Source organism: Anopheles aquasalis, chromosome 3, assembly GCF_943734665.1.
Source record: "Anopheles aquasalis chromosome 3, idAnoAquaMG_Q_19, whole genome shotgun sequence".
Taxonomy (NCBI): Eukaryota; Metazoa; Arthropoda; class Insecta; order Diptera; family Culicidae; genus Anopheles; species Anopheles aquasalis.
In genome coordinates this window covers 57,961,049-57,981,048 of record NC_064878.1, presented here as the reverse complement: position 1 = coordinate 57,981,048, position 20,000 = coordinate 57,961,049, and the positions used below count along the sequence as shown (strand labels likewise).

The window sequence follows — 20,000 nt, the reverse complement described above, 5'->3', positions numbered from 1 at the left end:
GTGTGTATGTTTTACTCTCAGTAGTAAAAATAGTAACAGCAACAGCATCAGCAATACCAATTTACCAGTATTAATCCTATCGACGCAGTCTGCACCGTCGAGGGCCCCGGTCGGCGTTCGAGTTTCGTCGAAGGCGCGATTCGAAGGCAACAGAGAAGGTGTTGTAGGAATACAGAAATGGATAACATAAATACGAGCCACGCGTATCACGATCGAACAGTAATAACGAGGGGTGAACGGATACACTAAAACGGGATGGAGCATGACGAAGATGAGGGATCTCAAACGCTAGATGTGTTGTTTTTTGGTTCTTTTGTAGCCAAATATTCGATTTTGCCAGAAAATGAAAAAAAAACTGGCAAAGAATCATAATTCCCAATCATTTGGAAGAACACACCCTACAAGTATTGCTTCTAGTATGAGCTAAAACCAAATGGTAAAAGACAAAGCCGTTAACAAAAACTCATGTACTATATCTTGAATGATGGAACGGAACCGATTTAACTTAAATCTGTGATGCATTGGTGAACTTAATGATATCAGAGAAAAAACTTAACACCATAAACTTGTGCTTCGCTGCAAGAAGATGTGAGCAAAGAGTTCGGCTGAAGAAATAAAAATATGCTTTTGGATAGTGGAGAAGAGAGCGAGAAAGAGAGTTCTTTTAAAGGTGCCACCGATTGTAAGACGACTGGTAAGTGGTTTGACATGCAAAGCGAATTTCAGTTAAGTCCAAATAGGTAAGGAGTCAAGGAATAGAACTCCACTTATTGGCCTGATAATTTAAATTTCCCTCCTTTAGCTGATCGATTACATTCGATTTTGCGAACAATTGCCAAACTGAAAAACGGTTGCGGAAAGAGGTCGCGAAGGTCTAGTGGTATGAAATGTATGCGTGAAATATTGTAAGATTGGATGTGCGAATTAGTAAAAAAAAGGGGTCTCGAAATAAGATATCCTCCTTGAGATAGCTTGCACATCTTGTATCTGACTACGAAATGCGTGACGAAAGATGAAAAAGAAATGATTGATCCAAAGTGGCCAAAATGTCCTGTTGGTGGGCCTAACTAACCTGCAAATCCAGGCAATCGCGATCGATCGTGCCGGTATAGATGAACTTCAGGCACTGCTGCATCGCTTGTGGTGTAATGACTTTACTAATCTGGACGATCGTCTGCGTTTGTGTATAGCTGTGCCGTCCACTTTCAATCTGCAAGTGGAAAGTGGAGGAAGCGAAGAAGCGATCACACACTTGCCATGATCATGCAAAGGTTTCACTCTGGGCCGGTCAGCATACCTGGAACACCCTAATACTTTGAAATACGGGATGGTGCAGTTCCCGGTAGAGATCTTTCTTCGGTTCGACGGTTGGCAACGCTTGATAGCTGGATCTCCGCTTCAGCTGCTCCCACATTCTACGAGAATGCAAAATTCGTTAGTTATATCCACCAAGACGATCATTCTGGTATACTATCAGCAACCAACTTACCGATTGGGAGCCTTGTTCTGCTCGAGCCGTATCAAACACTCGGTGTCCTCATTAAAATCGGCCGTCGTCGATTCGCCAAAGGTCGAACTGACCATACTGGACTCGCTGCTACTTCGCGCTCCAATATCGCTGATGTCCATCGTCAGTAACCTGGTGAAAAAGAAGGAATAGAAGAGCCGGTACCACCGCTTAATAGATTTCGGCGTTCGTTCGGGGCCCGCACGGTTGCCCCGTCGGTAGAAGGAAATTGCGAGAGAGAGATAGATAGATAGATAGATAGAAAGAGTAATTGGAATGTTTGCTAACCTATGAAATGCATTCGAACTACTAGCTAACATAAATCTATGTACGGAAAAACGGATAGTACCGACAATTAATACTAGATCTGTATAGCACTGGGAATTGAACATGTTAAGCATGTCCTTCGTATGCGTGCCGGTTATCACGGTCACTTCCGGCGGCGGAGGTTTTGGCGGTCTGAATGGGGCCTAAAATGGAAACAGACAGATAGAATAGAGATTTCCGCTTTTAAAGCATGACTGTTTTAATCATAATATTGTGCAGGAAACCGCCGCCTTACCTGTAGCAGTGGCCTCTGGACGCGCTTCAAATTGGTCATCCAGAAGCGATGCTCGCGGCGCGCAATCAACGAAGCCCGGATCGCGTTCTCGAACACCTCGTTTACGCCAAAGTACGTAAACACGCTCGTCTCGTAATACGCGACGCCCAGCTCCTTCGCGACGGCCCGTGCCTCGTCGGGCATCACGAGATCCGACTTGCGAGCCGCCCGCACGAATGGACTCCGTTCGCCAAAATACGAAAGGTACGTTTCGTCGCGGTACATGTACCGCAGATCATTCTTGCATCCGACCAATATGACGGGCGTATCCGGGCAGAATTTGCGTATCTCCGGGTACCACATGACCCGACAGTTGCGCAAAGACACCGGGTTCGCAATCGAGAAGCACAGCAGCACAACATCGGAGCTACGAAAGACCGAAAGGCAATATTAGAAAGCAATGGAAAGAAATGTGCTGTTGCATAGCGCATTTTTGAGCGTTACTTACCGGCCGTAGGCAAATCGACGATCCTTATCATGATCACCGAAGGTGTCCCAGAGGCGCAGTGAAACGTTCACCCCATCCACAATCTCCCATGATCGTTCGAGAACCTACAATTTAAAAAAAAGAATTTAGTAATAGATCTTACCGATGGAAAACACCATGGCATAAGAACGATCACTCGAGTGATCAAACGATTTTAATAACATTGGAACGCTATTGCGCCATATTGCCAAAGTAGTGGGACGACACAGCCACGACCAACAACGTACCGCTCCACCACGATGCACGGGAACGATGGTGCAGCAAAATAAAACCACCGTAAACGTGCATCCCATTTGGTATGCAGTTCACCGTCGATGATCGAAAGCAAATAAAACACTCGCCAGCTGTTTGCATACTAATCGCGTTCTAGTGTACGGTAACCCTGTTCGCGAACCGCTTAGCGCTCACGTCTCGTACGATCGTATGGCTCTTGAAAGGGCAGGACCATTAAACCACTTCAACTTGCTGCTGCGTAGCAAGAACGATAGGATCAGGAAGTGCATATCAAAGGGAAGATATTTAGTACGAATTTTGTACGATTTATGATTTACGCATCGCATCTTGAACCGCATCTGATCTATCGTTTTGAAGCAGTATGGTCTACAAATATCAACTTTATATCGATTTAAAAAAATCAAAATCAAGTTAGAGCTTGCCACTTGTATTATTGGTAAGGTACTGTTAACAACATCAGTGCTTGTCGGCACCCTTTTCGCATCGACATCATACCGCTTTGCTGTTCTAGCCTCGGTGACACACTTAATTGAGGCGTCGCTGTTTGCTTTTAATTATAAATCGCTATGCCATTTTAGCGGGACATCAATCACTATGAGTCAATAGGTAATAATTTGCTTCAGGTGCTGCGTTGGTTTCCTGATTCCTGAACTACGATGCAAGGTTATAAGGGGCCAGCGATCTTTAGAATATCAGAAGCGATTATTTGCTATTGTGTGTTCCCTCTATCACACGACGGAGCTTGGTGCAACACGTACGTTAGCTATTAATCAGCAAACACCACGCGCGTCCCTAAGAAACTCCCGAAATCTTGAGATCTGAAACCGCATCCACATCGCGGAACGCAAGCATGTGCTCGTAAACTTTAATGGCTGCACAAAACACGATAATGTCTGCGATGCTCCTGCAAATAACGTTTCCCGGTCCCCGTTGCTTTTTATCGAGCTTCATGTCCTTCACGAGCCATGGCAGCCATACCGCCGCCGCCATCCACAGAAGAATCGTTGTAGATCGTCAACATGCAGTTCCGCCCCTGAGCTGCACATATTGTCTACTCAGAGAAGATTTTCGCCTCGAAGAACGTGTTCCAGACGGCAGATGGAATGTGGCGCGGCGCACATTCTCGCTGCCCCGTAGCGAAACCGTGAAGCAAAATAATCACTTTAAAACATTGTGTTGCACGCGTCCACATCCGAGACGGAATTGGGAAACACGAACAAAGCAAATGCGGTTCAGGAGAGTCTTCTGGAGGGAGGTTATGGGCACAAAGGAGGAGCGCATCCAATTCATCGCACCATACCCTCGTTCGTTCGCGTGTTCAACGGTACAAACAGATTAAATTCACTGCTGCTCTTAGTGCGCTACAAACCGGCTGGACGCCGTAAAGTTGGGAAGGGGGACCATCAGTGACGGTGTGGGGCAGTCTCCCACCTAGGATGGTGGAAAACTTTTCCCTTCAGCTCTCACAGGAACAAAGAGCATCACGGTGGTTGCTCGTAGCCGTAACCGAATGATGCTGTTGCTAAAAATAGCATTTCAAAGCATTTCCAGTTGCCTCCCAGACTGATGCGCCGAAGCACCTTCACACTAGAGTCGTCTGGGACTAGTGTGCAAGAGGAAGAAGGGAATTGCCTTTCCACTACCTAAAGAGGTACTAGAGAGTGAGAACTTTTGCCAACATCCTCCGGGAATTGCAATCGCATCCTATCCTGAAGAGGAGCACGTTTTCATCTTAAGCTTCAGCCGGCTTCTTTACGCTAGCTACGCTGGTTGGCTGGCGGGCTGGTACTTACATCCTTGTAGATCCGGTACTGGTCAATGGCCCAGACGGTTGGCACATGCGTGTTGAGCAGCTGGGACAGCGAGACGTGTTTGTTGCAGGCCCGGGCACAGATCAACCGCGTCTTGCCGACGGCCGTATCTCCTACGAGGACACATTTTACCAACTCCTGGTGGGGCTGTTCGTTATCCATGCTTCCATGCCCGCCGTCTCAGTCTCAGTTCGACGAAGTTGTCGCTGTGCTGGAGTTGCCTGTCGCTTGCTCGGCCGAGAGCGTACCGTGGACGCTTCCTGTGGTCTTGGGATCCTGCTGCAAAGAGACCGAATGGGGAGGAAAATCTCATATACAAATCATCTTACGAGTTGTGTTGCGCCCGGCTGCTGCTAGTGACCCGGCGGAACATAGAATCGACCAAACTTGGATTTGGTTGCTTGCAGCACGCTGAGGGACGGATGGTGCGAGCGTGATACAAAAACAGTCTAGGCGCTGGCGAGGAGTAGAGATATTTTATGAGCGACGTCATTCGATGTCGTTCAGAACACCATATTCCAGTTCCGCTTACAAAGGAATCTAAGAGAAGCGCTGCATAACGATAAAGTTTGTGTACGTTTCTTCGAACGAATTCGCACTGCTAGAGGAACACCAAGCCATTTTCACTACCGTAGATGAGGCACTGCAGCCAGCCGTACTAATTAATGCAACGCCGTGCTTCACATGTCCACTAGTACTGCCTGGGTCCTGGGTCAATGTAAACTACGATTTAGCACAGAAAAAGCTTCTCGTCCATCTGCATAATATGCCCGTTTATAGCAACTGGACGTAGTAAACCGAGAATGAAATAAACCTATACGAGGGGTCCCGCGGGTAATTAGAGGTTGAATGTCTCGTCGTGGCACGCACGCCATGTGTGGGAACCCATTTGGGGAGGGCTCATTGTAGGGTTCTTACTAGTCCGAAAGCCTATGACGAAAAGATGCACGTTAGTGATAACGCGAGCGTGCGTGTTACAATTGTACGGCATCGTGCGATAGCCGCGTGGACGGAGACTAGTGATTGCATTTCAACAATCGCCCTCCAGTAGCAGTAAAACGTGGAGCCGAGTATTCCGATGATTGCCAGGTATAGAATGTGGCATTCGCATGAGTCACTCGAGATGGATTTTGTTGGGATATTTTGCTGAAGAAAATTCTTGCCGTGTCACTTGAACCTCATCAGGAACCCAAGGTCAGTGCATGCAGCGATCAGGGCGTAGACCATTGTGATCAATCTCATCCCCGAACCAGTCTTAACCGAACGAAACCGGCATCGGTCACTGGCAACTCGCAACGAATTCCCAGCATCGGCTTTCGAGCAGGAAACGCGCGGCTAATGAGCTCCAGTGGGACATCACATCGTTGAACGTTTCCTCGATCTCACCGGTTTTCGGTGGATTTACTCGACAGAAACTGGTCCCAACCAACCAGGTGGTGGGGTGGCGGCTCCAGATCATGCCGCGGAGATGCTCAGGAGGGGTTGGGCAAGGCGGGGATTAAAATAAAAATGAGAAAAACACAAAACAATCTCGGACCCTTATCTAATCGTATACGCGGCCCTCGGGGGGCGATGATGATGCCGGGGCAGGTATCACGCAAGGCTCAAGGGCTATACAAACGCTCTTACTCACTTCCCAAGTGCCTCAAGTGGTCCGGTTCCGCTAAATCCGTCAAATTCGCTCTCCGATTGGCTTGCCAACCATTTCTGAAACGCTGAAGATCGCCATCATCAATTGCGGCGAGTACCGGACGCCCCCCCACCCCGGTCGAGACCACTGTCCGATGCCGATTAGTTTCGCAAATGAATCACCATACCACCGAACGTCTCCGGTGGCCGTTTGCTACCGTGTGCCAGATCACGTACGTCCAAAGCATCAACATACTGAAGGCAACTCGCTCATAACTCACTTCCGTTGCCGACTGCTGACTGCTGAAAGCTCCGAGTACAATTGCATCGAGATGAGTAGTTTGAACCATGGGGACTGTAGCGAAGGACCATTTTTCTTCACTGAATGACTGACTTCCACCTTCATGCCAGCACGCAAACACCAGCCTGGATTCTATTTGACAGTACCGTGACAACAGGTTATTGTTTTCCCTAGCACCCTCCGACGCCCCAGGGTTGCACAATGCATGAATGAACTAGTGATGCACTAGATTGACATTGACAGACAGACAACCTCACGATTGTCCATCTTTAGTATCCCGCAAAGTGTCTACAGTTTGGCAGGTAGTGCAACGTCGCCAACGTAGAGCGCAAGTTACCCGTTGGTGTAGTAGTGAATTGAAAAGACTCCTTTTAAATTTAAGCTCAACAGTAGCTTCGTATCTAGGGAACTCAGCTGCACAATTGAACTGTCGCGGCCCTGAGCGCTAATCTCAATGGACAAACAACAAACAGCCGCCACCACCAGGCGTGAAATGTGCGAAAAGATGAAGAAGAAAGCAAACTGCATTAACAAAGCGGAAGAGCGGCTACGCTGCTGCAGTCGCTGCTGCTGCTGCTGCTACTACTACAATCGCGGCCGCAGCCTCTCTATCAATCTTGCGATGCACTGCGCGCGCTGCATTGCAGATCGACCGAAATGGACAAAGGCACGAGCGCGTCTGCTTCTCCTAAGTGGGTTAATGGTTTGGCTCTCCGTCGTCCGCTTCCCTATTGGAATGAATTGATACAGAAAAAAAAGGGAAGAAATAACGAAGCAACTGGTCACAATCAAGCGGCAGGCGCCTGCTGGCTTTAAGTGAGGGAAACACCCAATACATCGTGGACGCCCCCTTATCGAGGATGCCGAGGTCTCTCCTAGCTACACAGCGCTTGCGCTTTGTTTCTTTCAACAATCTTAACACCTGTCGCTAATCTAACAAAGCCTCTCAAAGCTCTCCGGCGGCTGGCGACGATCGGTCATTCACACCGCAACAAAGCTAGTAGTAGCACTTTCCTCGGGCACAATTGCATCGGCTAATTATTTAATAACCCGGCCATTAAGCTAGGTTACTGTCACATTTGTCATATGCCTTCGCCTGGAGCCTTCTTCTTTTCGAGTGCAACACCTTCACCGCACGATCATCATCTGTGGCCGCCGAGTAATCTGGCGATTCTCATGTGAGCAGGCGGGGCATAAACGGCGTGTTGATGCTAAACACCCGTGCAAAAAGATAAACGTATGACGCAATTTATGGTATTCGTCACGTTACAGGTGGCTTCTTGATCACATCGGTCCGTGATCGTCTCCACTGTGTCCTCGTCCACCGCGTATGGGATCCTCTGCTGCGACGCAATACCCCATATCCCCACATGCCGCTTGCCGTCACACGGTGGATCACGGGATGAAAAGGTCATAAATTCCGTGTCTTAATGCCCGTTGGCGATTCCCTGACGTCATGGCGCGCACCACACCTTTGCTGTTCAATTCTCGTGACCACCGTGAGTATAAACTTCCGCCACACACACTGGCGACACTTCTGATGGCGGTGGCGGCTTCGGTTCTTTGTTCACTCGCGAGCATCGCCGGTAAACTCGCTTCACAACTGAAGTGCTCGCCCCCTAAACGGGCTCGCGCGTAACGCTTCAAAACAATCTCAACCACAACCACATCGCAATACACACATGTGGTCGCTTCGGCTTCGGCCTGGGAGGGCAAGATCGGGCTCACCAGACCTGATCACCGCAGGCGCGCATAAAGCAGACGTGCCCCGATTATGTTAATCGGCTCCGATGGGACGCTTTTCGCGCTACAAAACACGAACCTACGGCGCGTGTAACGGTATACCGGTGTCCACTGTTTGACGGGGAGCTCCTCTCGGTTAACGAGATTTCGGCCAAACAGAAAACAGGAAACAGATCACGCTTGTAAACAAACCTATCAGAGGTGGACGAGACGGTAAACCCCCGAACAACAGTGAGGGGCAAGTGGAGTGGAGATTGTTAACATTCCGGGTCTGTTTCGGTTTTCCTCTGCCCGGCACCCCGGTGGGGCCTACCTTTGAGTTAATCAGTTCATAATCGGGAAGCGTTGCGCCGTGACCTTCAAGCAAACGGAGCAGCGCGTGTTTGGAAGCACGCGCGTGAGATCCATCTGTGACGAAATGTTTCGCCACCTGCGAAAAAAAAAGATGCTACACGGAAGTGGTTAACCGGAGACCGGTTTCGAGTCCCGACCCTCCTCTCTTCACAGGAATCGGTCCTAAAGATCGTCCATTTGGCTCTGGTGGAGGCGACACACCTTCTTCTCCGCCACGAGAACGAGAATTCAAAAGTCGTGCAGAGCGTGTTTGCGAAGCAGATGACGCACGGCAGATGTAACGCGTCATGTCATGGATCTTGCCGGCTTCCTTTTGCAAGATTACGAGCAAACTTCCCCCCTGGTAGCTATCAGTCTGTCTACAAGTACCGTAATACGACAGGGCGACAGGCTCCGGAAACGGAATATGCTGCATTAGCTTTAGGGCAACTTCAATCTACCCGACTGGCTACGGTGCGTACTTCCCATCCGGATAAGTCTCTTCAACCACCAGCGGGAGTTAAACTGTTGTTGACAACTGACGACGACGACGACGACGACGGCGACGGTGGCGAAGACATACGCAAGCGATATAGAGACAAAGATAGCGAGAATTCAGGCAATTGCGGGGCCATCGTCGGTGTGGTGCTTCCCGCTTCGCTTAATCTCCCATAAATCATAAGCCTCTGTGACGCAATCTGGCCTCAAGGTGATCGTTTCCTTCGTTCCCGCCACGCTCCCGACAGCCAAACAACATTGCTGCCTGTATCGTGGTGGTCGCGTTTTGCTCGCACGAAGTCAGTTACTCAGAATTCACTAGGCGAGTAAACACTCGGTTGACCAGGAGGGGCCACTTCCACGGTGATCTGTTTATGTCTGATCTATTCAGCATCTCGGCGATCTAGAGGAAGCGAATTGTGCTGCCCATGAAATGCTTGATGGCTATTTTTTGCAGATGTTTATCTTAGGAATTGACACTTTCATAGGCGCCTTTTGTCGGCCATCAATTCCATCTACTTCTATTTGTTGGGGGAGTTTTTCTTTTTGCGTCGCGAAACTTTCTGCAAAAATTATCCCCTGCACCCTTGCCTGCGCTGATCGATGCGAAACTCAAATTGTTAAGCGATCGCTAATGAAATTGTTCATTATGCCCGATTTGCAAATTAGCGCCAGCTAGTGGATGAGATGAGATTACCTCACGAGCGTGACGAATAGATTAGTTCGCTAATCGTTAAAACATGCGCCTAGTTTTAGCATCAACGCGAACGTTTTACGTCGAAATGCTGATTCCAGCGCCACTATTGGCCCCGAAACTTCCCACGGCTTGCAATTCCTTCCATGCTTTAAAACGGAAGTCGAATGGATCCCGCAAAAGGATCGTCGAATTGTTAATGTCAGTTTGGTAGTGGGCTGCTCTTGTCAGTGTACGAGATGAACTTGCTCATAATTAAACGTGCAGGATTCTGACACTCCCCCCAATCACAAGCAGCTTAAAGGGCACTTTGTACGTCATGTTGCTTGCATTTTCCATTTTCTCTCTTCTAAGATCCACGGCGACGGCTGGACCAACAACATCAAACAGGAACGTCCGTAAAGCCGAAGGAACGTACACTACAGGAGGGAATCGTACGGTTTCACTCCATTGTGCGCATCGGACGGCATTATGCCGACGTCAGTCTGCCACTCCTCCTACATGTCCCACCACCCTTCCAGAGCAGCGGGGAGCGCCGCTGTCATCTCGTACCCGTTGTTCAATTATTGGTGATTATCAAGATTAATTCTATTTTTAGCTGGCTTCTTCCTCTCTCTCTCTCCATGGAATGGAACACATGGAACACAAACACCCAGGACACAACCATTTAGTATTTTACGATGGCGCTGAAGCCGGCCAGCCAGCAAGAATTCGGACGGCGTGACGGAGACCGAGCACCAGGCGTATCGTCGATTCCTCTCGCGACTCACCACCACAGCTACCCATTGGCACTGGCCATCTCTACACGATGTGCAATTGATGGTGCAATTTTTAAGTTTGCTTGCAACAGACCGTTTCGACGGTGAGAGAAGCACCAAGAACGATCCTTGGAGTGCCGTATAGGATCGAACAGAACAATAGCATGAATTAGGAAAATTTGGTAGATTCTATCGTACGCTTTATTTGTGTTCGAACGGATTCTCGCCGCGAAATGCATTGATTTTGCATTATCGTAATGCATGCTCCGTCGCGCTGCTGCTGGCTGCATTCCTGCGCGTGCTGGCCCCCACCTACCCGGCGGAACCATGCCGAATAATTCAATCAAACGCCACCAGCGCCGTGGTGACGTACGGTGGCCGCCCTAAAGCCACCCTAGCCGAAGGTCGGGGTCGAATTTAATTCGATTTCATCAAGTGGAAACCAACAAGAATGAAAAAAAAAATAAATAAATACGGAACAAACGCTGGCCGTGGCGGCGTTGTCAATTGCAACGAGGCGACCGCGGAAGACGCGGGGACGTTGTTTGTCCAAGGCAGGGGGGAGTGCGGTATGGACCGCGCCTGCCGCATAAATACAACAATCGTTAAATCAATGCAAACACCGCGCGAGACCCCAGTTCGGTATTGAATGCGGAGCATCAAAGTGGTTTGAAGCACACCCACGAGAACTGAGCAAACTTTCTCGGATGAAACTACGTTTAGGGAAGGTGAAAAAAAAATCCATTGAATTCCCAACACTTCCACCAAATGGTCAGCCAATAGTTTGCTAAAATGGCAAATCTCTTCCACCCAAGCACGTGGTCTTCTGCTCGCTGTATAAAGTGATCGCGATGGTCGCGCTTCACGGTTCACGGTGCATTGGGATGATGAACAACGGTTCCACCACCACCTCGGACATCACCGTTATGCGATGCTCTAGCTAAATGCCACCGGCGGGGGACTTGGTGCGTATAGTGGCGGCATCAGGTTTTGCACATAATACACACTGTCTGCTGTATTGTGACGAGCCCGGAGTAGTATGGCTCCGTGGAATTGTAAATTGCCGTTCTTTTGTCGCCATTTGCGAATGGATGCCTGGCCAGAGTGTGAACAATAGTGGAGGAATATCGGTTCGTAGTACTCCGCGGAATATCGTGTGGATATGTGGCGGTGATAATCAAATATCATTGGTTGACATTTCTTTGCATTAAGGTATGGGCGAGTACGCGCATAATAACCATCATCATAGCATCACACATTGCGGACGGGCTGCATGTACATTAACCGTCAACGGAGCGATAAATGGTTTATCGTTGGAGAAGGTAAGGTGTGTTGCAAAAGATAATCCAACACCATCTACCACTTTGAGTAGAAGTAATCCTTCACAATGTTCCATGTTTTGTAATGATAAAGAACCATATGCTTCTTGTATATTTGTTCTATAGGAAAATCTATCAATCTGTTAATTTAAACACGAGAATTTTACAGAAACATCCATAAAATTTCCCTTGCGAAGCACAAGATATTCCATCAACTACAGCATTAAAGAGCCACAGTAACAAAGCCGCGAGAATAGAAACGGGCGAATGAGAAAAAAAATGTTGTTGAAGACGACAAAGGTTTTCTTAAATATTGTATCAAGCATAATTGCAATGTAATTGCAAAAAAGAGTATAACTATCAAAGCTACTGAAGTGGAATTGTTACAGCATGAATAACCGAAATCGTACCAAGTCCCTGCTCACTGAGTAATGGCGTAGTGAGCCATGGCGAAAAATCTGGAAAATTTGTAGCGAACTCCAAATATTGCTGCAAAGAAAACTTTACATCAAAGAAATCTTTAGAACGCTTACCATTCCTTTGAATAATTCAGCACTAAAAAGCTAGTTCAAAACAGCCTTTTAAGAAATAATTTCGTTCCCGACCGGTTACTCTCGTGGTCCAATTCGTTTGCTTGAAGTCACGCGAATGGAATCACGAGAATGCATCAGTATTCAGTAAATTACTTGCATGAATCATGCAGTTCGCTCTCGTTCTCTGCCCGCATACGGGTCTGGCCGCTTCTACCGGTGCGTTTCGCTAATCTTTAATCCATCTTAATGGGTTCATCCAACTGGCCACTGGACGGCACACGACCCGGGTCGGTTGCTTGCCTGGTTTTGCGTCTTCCGTTCGTCGTACCACGCGCTCCACTGTGCCCTGATGAATCGATTTGTTTTTCTACTTCGACAGCCACACCACCACCAGACACACAGGATCACAGATCGAAATTGAATCCATTTACTACGAAAAACACCTTTTCACTAACGCACGGACGGTGCTGAGTTATTCGCCATCCATCGTGTTTCGACGATTGGTGTGTTACTTCGACCGAAACCTGATGACGGTTGATGTACAGCCAGCCAAAGCTTGCTCGAATGCTCTAACTGCTATTGTCGCAATGCAAAACAACGCGTACCAACCAGCAAATGGTATTACACGGCCAATATTGCCACGAACACTCCAAAAAGAAAACGAAACAAAATGCGGGAAAAACAACTTTAAAGCAATTTACAACTGGCCACCGGCACCGCACAACCAACCGCTCGTTCCACACCTTGACAAACTCCTCCTCACACGTCGGCCATTTCATTTTATGCCCTACATTACTGCCATCCTGTTGCGACACTTGGACGTTTTGGTTCCATTTTCCGTTCCGTTATTTTACCGCTATTCACACCAAGAACCGGATGTACAGTTGATGTAAAGACGAGTTTTCCGACTCTGCGTCGTGCCCCGGGGAAAACTGGCGGTGGAAATTAGTTTGAAACACATTTCATCACTCATCGCGCCCCCTTTCCTGCCAGCATTGCGGAGCAAAGAGCGGTCGCCCATCAATCGGCAACAAATTTCATTCATAAAATGCCTCTCCTGCGCAACCGGCAAGTCCGGAGTGCTGGTCAGTTCTCACTTTTTACTAATTCCAACGTGCTGGAAACCCCGATGACACAACTCGACATGTTCCCCCTTCTGCCACCTCCCGGGGGCCCAAAAAACATGTTGAGCTTCAGGCGAATCGGTTGGTTCCGTTCCTAGCAGTGACACTAATGTCCTTGACGATGATGATGAGGACACCACGGGTTTTCCAGCGAAATGGGCCGGCCGGGAAAAACAGATTACTCCACTAAACTCAATACCGAGGATTAGACGGCCACGTACACACACATGTGGGCTGCCCGAGGACGGGCCAGCTGGTATACGAGCGAAACTGCCACGAAACCATACGCCACCACGACCGACCACTGGGACACCACAGGGGCTTTGTGGCGGAGGGTTGCCTCTTGCCTTTGCTAATTTGGTTTTCCAGGCGAAGGAAAGCCCCATCGTCGTCGCCTGATGACGCCGATCGGGACTTTTGCCTTTGTCCGGGCGTTCGCTACAGCACCGCGTGCCAGGTCGTTGCGTGCACACCGCACACAGCTTGGTTCAGCGGCACGCTGGTGCTGGAGAATAAAAACCCAAAGAAAATGGTACCACCACCATCGAACCGTATGTAGGAGGGCTGGAGCCCCAACCGCTGAAGCGGAGGTTTCGCTTTTCCAGCCGTTCGCTGTTGGCCACTTTCTTCACCGATGGCGATGGCGTCAGCGCCGCCTGAAACCGTTCGATGCAAGAGTTTCTGCGTTTTTTTTTTCTCCTCTCTTCTTCTTTGGCTAAATGTAATCCCGAACCTTTGATTCCATCTTTCGATCAATAAAGACAAACTCCGGGGCGCTACGAATGCGAAAACTCGCAAATAATAAAACACATTTATCAGCACCCTTGCCCGCATTCTCGCAGCCACACACCACCATCATCATCGCCATCAACTTGCAAGCGTGCCGGTTGGAGTGCCACGCGCGCCAGAGAATAATGATAGAACAGCAGAATCTGTCGAATTAAGTGATTCTGCCACGGTGTTCCCTTCCTATTTCGGCATGCGTCTGGAGGGACCAAAAAAATTATCTACCATTCACGGCAGTCTCGCGCTCCTTGTCGGAGCTCGGATGATTCATGAAATGGCTGGCTGGCTGGCTGTCTATTTTTAGCCAGTTTGCTGCGTTGGAATTATTTTTTTAACATTTGTTTTTTTATTATGTTACCGTTACACCAAACACTTTTAATGCGAAAAGTTCAGGGAATCCCTTCCCGTTATTCGTAGTGAATTGCGTCGCTAGATTATTTTTAGTTCTCGCATTGTGTAATTCATAGGGCTTTTTGGGGTATGGATAAGAGGAAGAGAAAAAAAAACTTTCCAATTATCGACTTCGGCGCCATGTTTTTTGTTGGGTCTTTGTAGAGATTATGAAGAATGGTTTGGTATGGAGAGCATCATGATCGCAGTTCGTTGTGAAGGAGCATTAACCATCCAATCGTTTTCCAAGCATTACTAGAAGCAATTATAAAAATGAATTATGCCAATAAAATGTATCTGAAAAATTATACTCAAAACAGACATGAATATACATGGAATAGTAAATCGATATAATTGATCTTGTAAACAGCCAGCCACCTAAAAATCCAAGTCCTGCCAGATTCCTTCGCCACAACGTTATAACCATTGATCGATCAATTGCTTGGTAGTTGGCTGTGGCAGCACACAGCCTAATACCACAGTGGAGCATTCCATTTCATATGCTAGGTGTTGTTCTGCATTAAGTTCCACCCCAAACACACCTTACCACCGCGCAATATGGTTCTCCTACTCGCCGCCGCGCTGTCTATTGGGCTGCTCATCATACGTAACACCAAACTCCCCGTGGGGCCCACCAAAAACCCAAAAACACCAGAAAAAGGATACTCACATTAATCATGCATAAAGCACATTAACCCCGAACGTTATGCCGTTATGTAAGGGAACAATCTCCCTCTGGTGGGCGGGTTTGAGACCTCCAGCACCAGCACCACCTCCACCACCACCACCAAAAAAAAGCAAGAAGATGAATTATGGTGCACCCAGCACCGGCCCACACTGGCACCGCGGTGATTCATTCATAATCATCGTGGTGTTGAAAACGAAAGCTCACCGGAGAAGCCCCTTTGTGGTTTGAACAGGGGGCTGGTCGTGGGGAGAGGGGTTGTAGAGGTTGGTAAAAATAGAATATGAGCCCCATCAGCTGCCCCAAACCGCGTGCGGGTTGGCAACTCGTCCGCCGTGCCCCTTCGTTCGCTAGCGCTGCGCTTAAGCCAATTATCCTGGAAAGTGTTACCAACGACTGCTGCCTAGGGACGAGCGCGCTCGGTCAAGAAATTACAACGTGGTGTGGACGCCAGGTGGCCCTCTTCCTCAGTCTCGGCCACCCCGAAAACGATTCTCACGCGAACGGTCCGAAAAATAGCCACCCAACGAGGTAACCGTTTTTCATCACTTTCCCATCCATGCAGCCCCCCGACAACAAGGGTTTCCTAACAACAAGGGCAGTGAAAGTACACCGATCGAACTGTATGTCCAGCAGCTATCAGAAACCAATCGCTTGAAACCTCCAGAACGGAGAGCGGTGTTTGGTGAAGAAGCGTTCGCCATCGCGACCACGTGGCCATATTTTATCTTCACCTCCATAGTCGATGGCAGACAAAGCGAACGGACCGAATGGTAAAAATAGCTCCAAACGATTCCAGTGAGAAGTGGATCTAATGGATGGAAAATTTATAAACCCCAAACAGCGTCCGCGGTAACAAGAGTGGCAGCAGGCGTGTTGCGTGTTTCTACCACCTACCAACGATGCTTTCGCACGGCGCTTATTCACACGTCAAAAGCTCACAGCGATCGTACTCGAATCCTGGGGATGCCGCGGAATTGCGGAAAAATCAACATCAGCCAGGCCGGATCCCCCCCCAAGAGAGCGAACGGCTTCCGTGCCGTCCGTCCCGCGAGGGTAAGTAGAGCTCGTCTCGAGTGCTGACGCTGCTGTGTGTTTCGATCCTTTTCTCAAGTGTTTGATTTGTGTTATCAAAATCTAAATTCACAGAATCGATGCTTGGTGAATCACTTGTCGCCCATCGACGTACCCCATTGATTGACGTCCGATGGACGTCCGTATAACCTGTTTCGGTAGGGGAGGGGATGGAGAGAGGCACACGTACACGGGAGACAAATTTTCCTTCCGTTAGCATCTTAGCGGCCAATTATCGCACTGATGCCAATAGCCCACGGTAATGGTTGAATTATCGGGCCCCATCGAATTGATTCTATAAAAGGCGAATGGGTCACGCGAGTCCGGCCACCTCCTAGACCAGACAGCATCCACCACGGCCGGTGGAACTGACCAAGCACAATTACAAATCCACGAGTTCTCGCCAGTTATTGGGAAGCCAAAGGCGGAGGTGAGTGTCTAGAACCTCTGTCTGTGGTGTTGGTGTATGGGAAAGCAAAATCCGCCAGATAGATAGCGCCATTATCGACCGACCGACCGACCGGGCCGCTTGCTAATGATTGCTAATGACTTACTGCGCGAGTCTGGCCCACTCGAATCACTGACGTGGCGGTAGTGGTGCTAATGTTAAAATCGGGTGTTACTAAGCACGTGGAGGGGTGGAGGCACCTTATCGTTTGCCCTCTCATATTAGCCAAAGGATTTTACTAAACCACTCGTGAGTTACGCTAGGCTTAAGACACCCTCTCGTAGTCTGTGCCAGGAAGCAGGCCGGCCGGGATGTTCAAGTGCTTCAGGTCTTAACGGTGGACATGCTCGTTCGCATAATTTGTCGCCTGTTCTTGATGGCAATTGTGGTGTCTCCTTTTTCATCTCAGGTCATCCAGCACGCACAACGATTTATGGTGTTTATCCGGTGTTCTGCGCCAACAACACCGTGACCGTGTCGGCCAGGTAAGGCCAAGGTTCATCCAGACAGCACGGCAGCATATGCCGCAACACGACACACCCGGACTGGGGCTGTCTCCGTGATGCACTGCGGCGTGTTTTGCGACAGATGAGAAGACGTTTTCACCGTTTATCTTTTTTTTTCCTTCATACCAGAACTTATACTCGAAGGTATTAAGATCATTCAATGTGCATACATGCGGCAAGAAGTGGTCTCAGCATTCGGAATCGCCAGTTGCAGTATTTCAAACCGATGCATAGACAACACGGGAACATCAGCGTGCCACTGCACGACCACGACGATCGCGGCGACGACGACAACATGCCATTAGCCAATAACGCTGATTACGGAACCAATTACGGCGCCACTCGGCACGATGCGCGAGTTGCTCTCTCCATCGTCATCGCTGTCGCATCGGAGGTCGTCGGACTGTCCCCCACCCTCCCTTTGGTTCCACGTTAACCCGACACATTAACCGGGAGGAGCCGGACTGTCCATCTCTTTAATTACAGGGATCCGCTACAATCCGTTCAGTTTGGATTTCGCCGCGCCCCGCCTCCTTCGATTCGTCGCGCGGACTATTCCAAAGCGTCAAAGATGGCTCGGATGACGATGTGCGGTGCTAGTTGATCGTGTTGTTGTCGTGCCCGAACGCCGTTATCATTTCACTCCGCAACAAGCCACTATCGTTGGGTTGGAGTGCGATTTTTATCACTGTCTACTCCCTCCGTTACGGCGTCGTGATCGGTTTGTTGTGTGTGCGTCTGTCTTGGCATCGTCGTGCAGACCATGAGAGCAGATAATAATATTGATGCTTCGCAAAAACATTATCACTCACACCCAGGTTCCATCTCTTCGCTAAAGGAGCACGCGCCATCGCTACAATCGGTCACAGGGAACAGCGTGACCCATTGTGCTGTCCCATTCCAGACTATCCGGCGTTCAGGCGGCACTCCGTCACAGGCAGGCATCTTGCGATTTCATCTAAGATTGGCCAGCCAGTCATCTGACTTTGTTCCGAAGCCCGGTGACGCGAGCAGCCGGTGCATGAGTGGTTCTGCTTCACGTGTCAAATCGGAACCTGGTGCCCCCCATTTCAATTGCTTATCATCATCCCATCAAATAGGCTAGTAGGTGTTCGATGTTTTGTTGCAGTTGTTTTTTTTTCTCTGCAATGATCGATCGAGAGCAGATGCAGATATCACAAAGACAAAAATGCATTCCACAGCAACAGTCTGAGAGTGAATGGTACCCCTTGTGGTGCGAAAACATAGTAAACTGCGGTTTGAGTCAAAAGGATCGGTTCTACTCATGGATGTTTGCTGCGATGACTTTAAAGTCTCCGCATCGCTCCAGCGGATCAATAAACATGGTCCACACCAGCAAACAGGCCCGGGAAGCGGCGCCTTCTAGCGCGACAAATTTTCCAGCGCCTCACCACTTGGTCCTTGTTCACGAAGTAATGCCCTAAACAATGCCCCCAACCCACGGGCGCCATACCCAGGAAGAAGCAGTAATCCATATCCAAGAAGAAAAATCGCTTTTCACGATTTTGTATCGATCGAAAGGAAGTGTCTCGAAAGCCAAGCAGTGTCAGTGTAGCAGCCGTGGCAGACTCCGCTGGACAGTGGAGTACATCTTCATCGTTTTCCCGGAACACCCAGCTTCAAGAAGGAAAATTGCCTGTATTAAGTAGTCACACTTACACACGGAATGCGTGCCTTAGGATTCATTACTTTAACCCTTGCGCTGCCTGTAATCACTCTACTAGCAGCAGCATTTCCTTTACACTCAACACTACAGCACTTTCACGGCACCTTTTGAGATTGAAAGGATTGGGCAAAAAGCAGAAGAGAGATATCATCCCATCCCATTAACCAAAGGCTTATGTTGTCGTCTCCGAGGCTCCGCGTACTACATTCCGATGAATCACCTGCTGGTGCACAAGAATTTCCTTAAATTCTCACGCTTTCATCTCTCCTTGGCACATGCACGCACATCCAAAGACACACAGAAACACACGGCAGGACACGCCAGGGGCCGGTCACCCGGAAAAAAAAGAATCCGGAACGTTGACCGAAACCACCGTTCGCGGACGATCCCGAAACTAGTTCAAACCGGAGCACCAGCGGAGCGAATGCGTAGTTTTCTTGCTGTTGATTTCGATTTGCCTTACACGGTGGTGTATCACGCCGTCGTTGTCGCCGTTGCCGTTGTTCTCGTTCTTGGCCCGTCGTGGTTGTCGCAGCCGCTTCGGTGGCCGTGGGATCACTTCTTCTCGATCGCACAGCGGTTCGCACTTTAAGACTCCTCCACACAATGCGGGTTTTTCGTCGCGGGGTCGGTAACTTCGCGTGTCGCGCGTTCGATCTGGTCCGTTCCGTGCCGTTGCTGGTCTGGTCGTCTATTTAGAAAGGGGCCCGACCCACCGAGCAAAGAGGACACCGAGACGAGCACAAGAAAACCCGCCCGCACTCGCTGAAGGCGGATTGAAATTTCATTTCAAACGGGACTCGAGAGAGAGATTGGAACCCGCCGGACGCACGCGTGAGATGGTGGCTGGTA

The 20,000-nt window shown here is 49.1% G+C and overlaps 1 protein-coding gene across 5 annotated transcripts in view; it reads right to left on the bottom strand.

Annotated features, from left to right (window-relative positions):
- Nucleotides 1-20,000, bottom strand: part of LOC126574485 (rho-related BTB domain-containing protein 1) — a 23,598-nt gene that overhangs the window by 3,478 nt on the left and 120 nt on the right. For 2 of the 5 annotated variants that reach the window (XM_050234713.1, XM_050234711.1), the window contains exons 1-9: nt 19,612-20,000; nt 4,623-4,919; nt 2,557-2,660; nt 2,070-2,475; nt 1,796-1,977; nt 1,490-1,639; nt 1,298-1,415; nt 1,073-1,210; nt 66-89 (exon numbers count right to left, since the gene is read on the bottom strand). The exon at nt 19,612-20,000 is cut by the window's right edge. In XM_050234713.1, coding sequence (XP_050090670.1) covers nt 66-89; nt 1,073-1,210; nt 1,298-1,415; nt 1,490-1,639; nt 1,796-1,977; nt 2,070-2,475; nt 2,557-2,660; nt 4,623-4,802 — 1,302 coding nt within the window. In that variant the 5' untranslated portion in view covers nt 4,803-4,919; nt 19,612-20,000. The remainder of the gene's footprint in view (nt 1-65; nt 90-1,072; nt 1,211-1,297; nt 1,416-1,489; nt 1,640-1,795; nt 1,978-2,069; nt 2,476-2,556; nt 2,661-4,622; nt 4,920-19,611) is intronic. The other 3 variants (XM_050234715.1, XM_050234714.1, XM_050234712.1) reach the window with 2 other exon arrangements.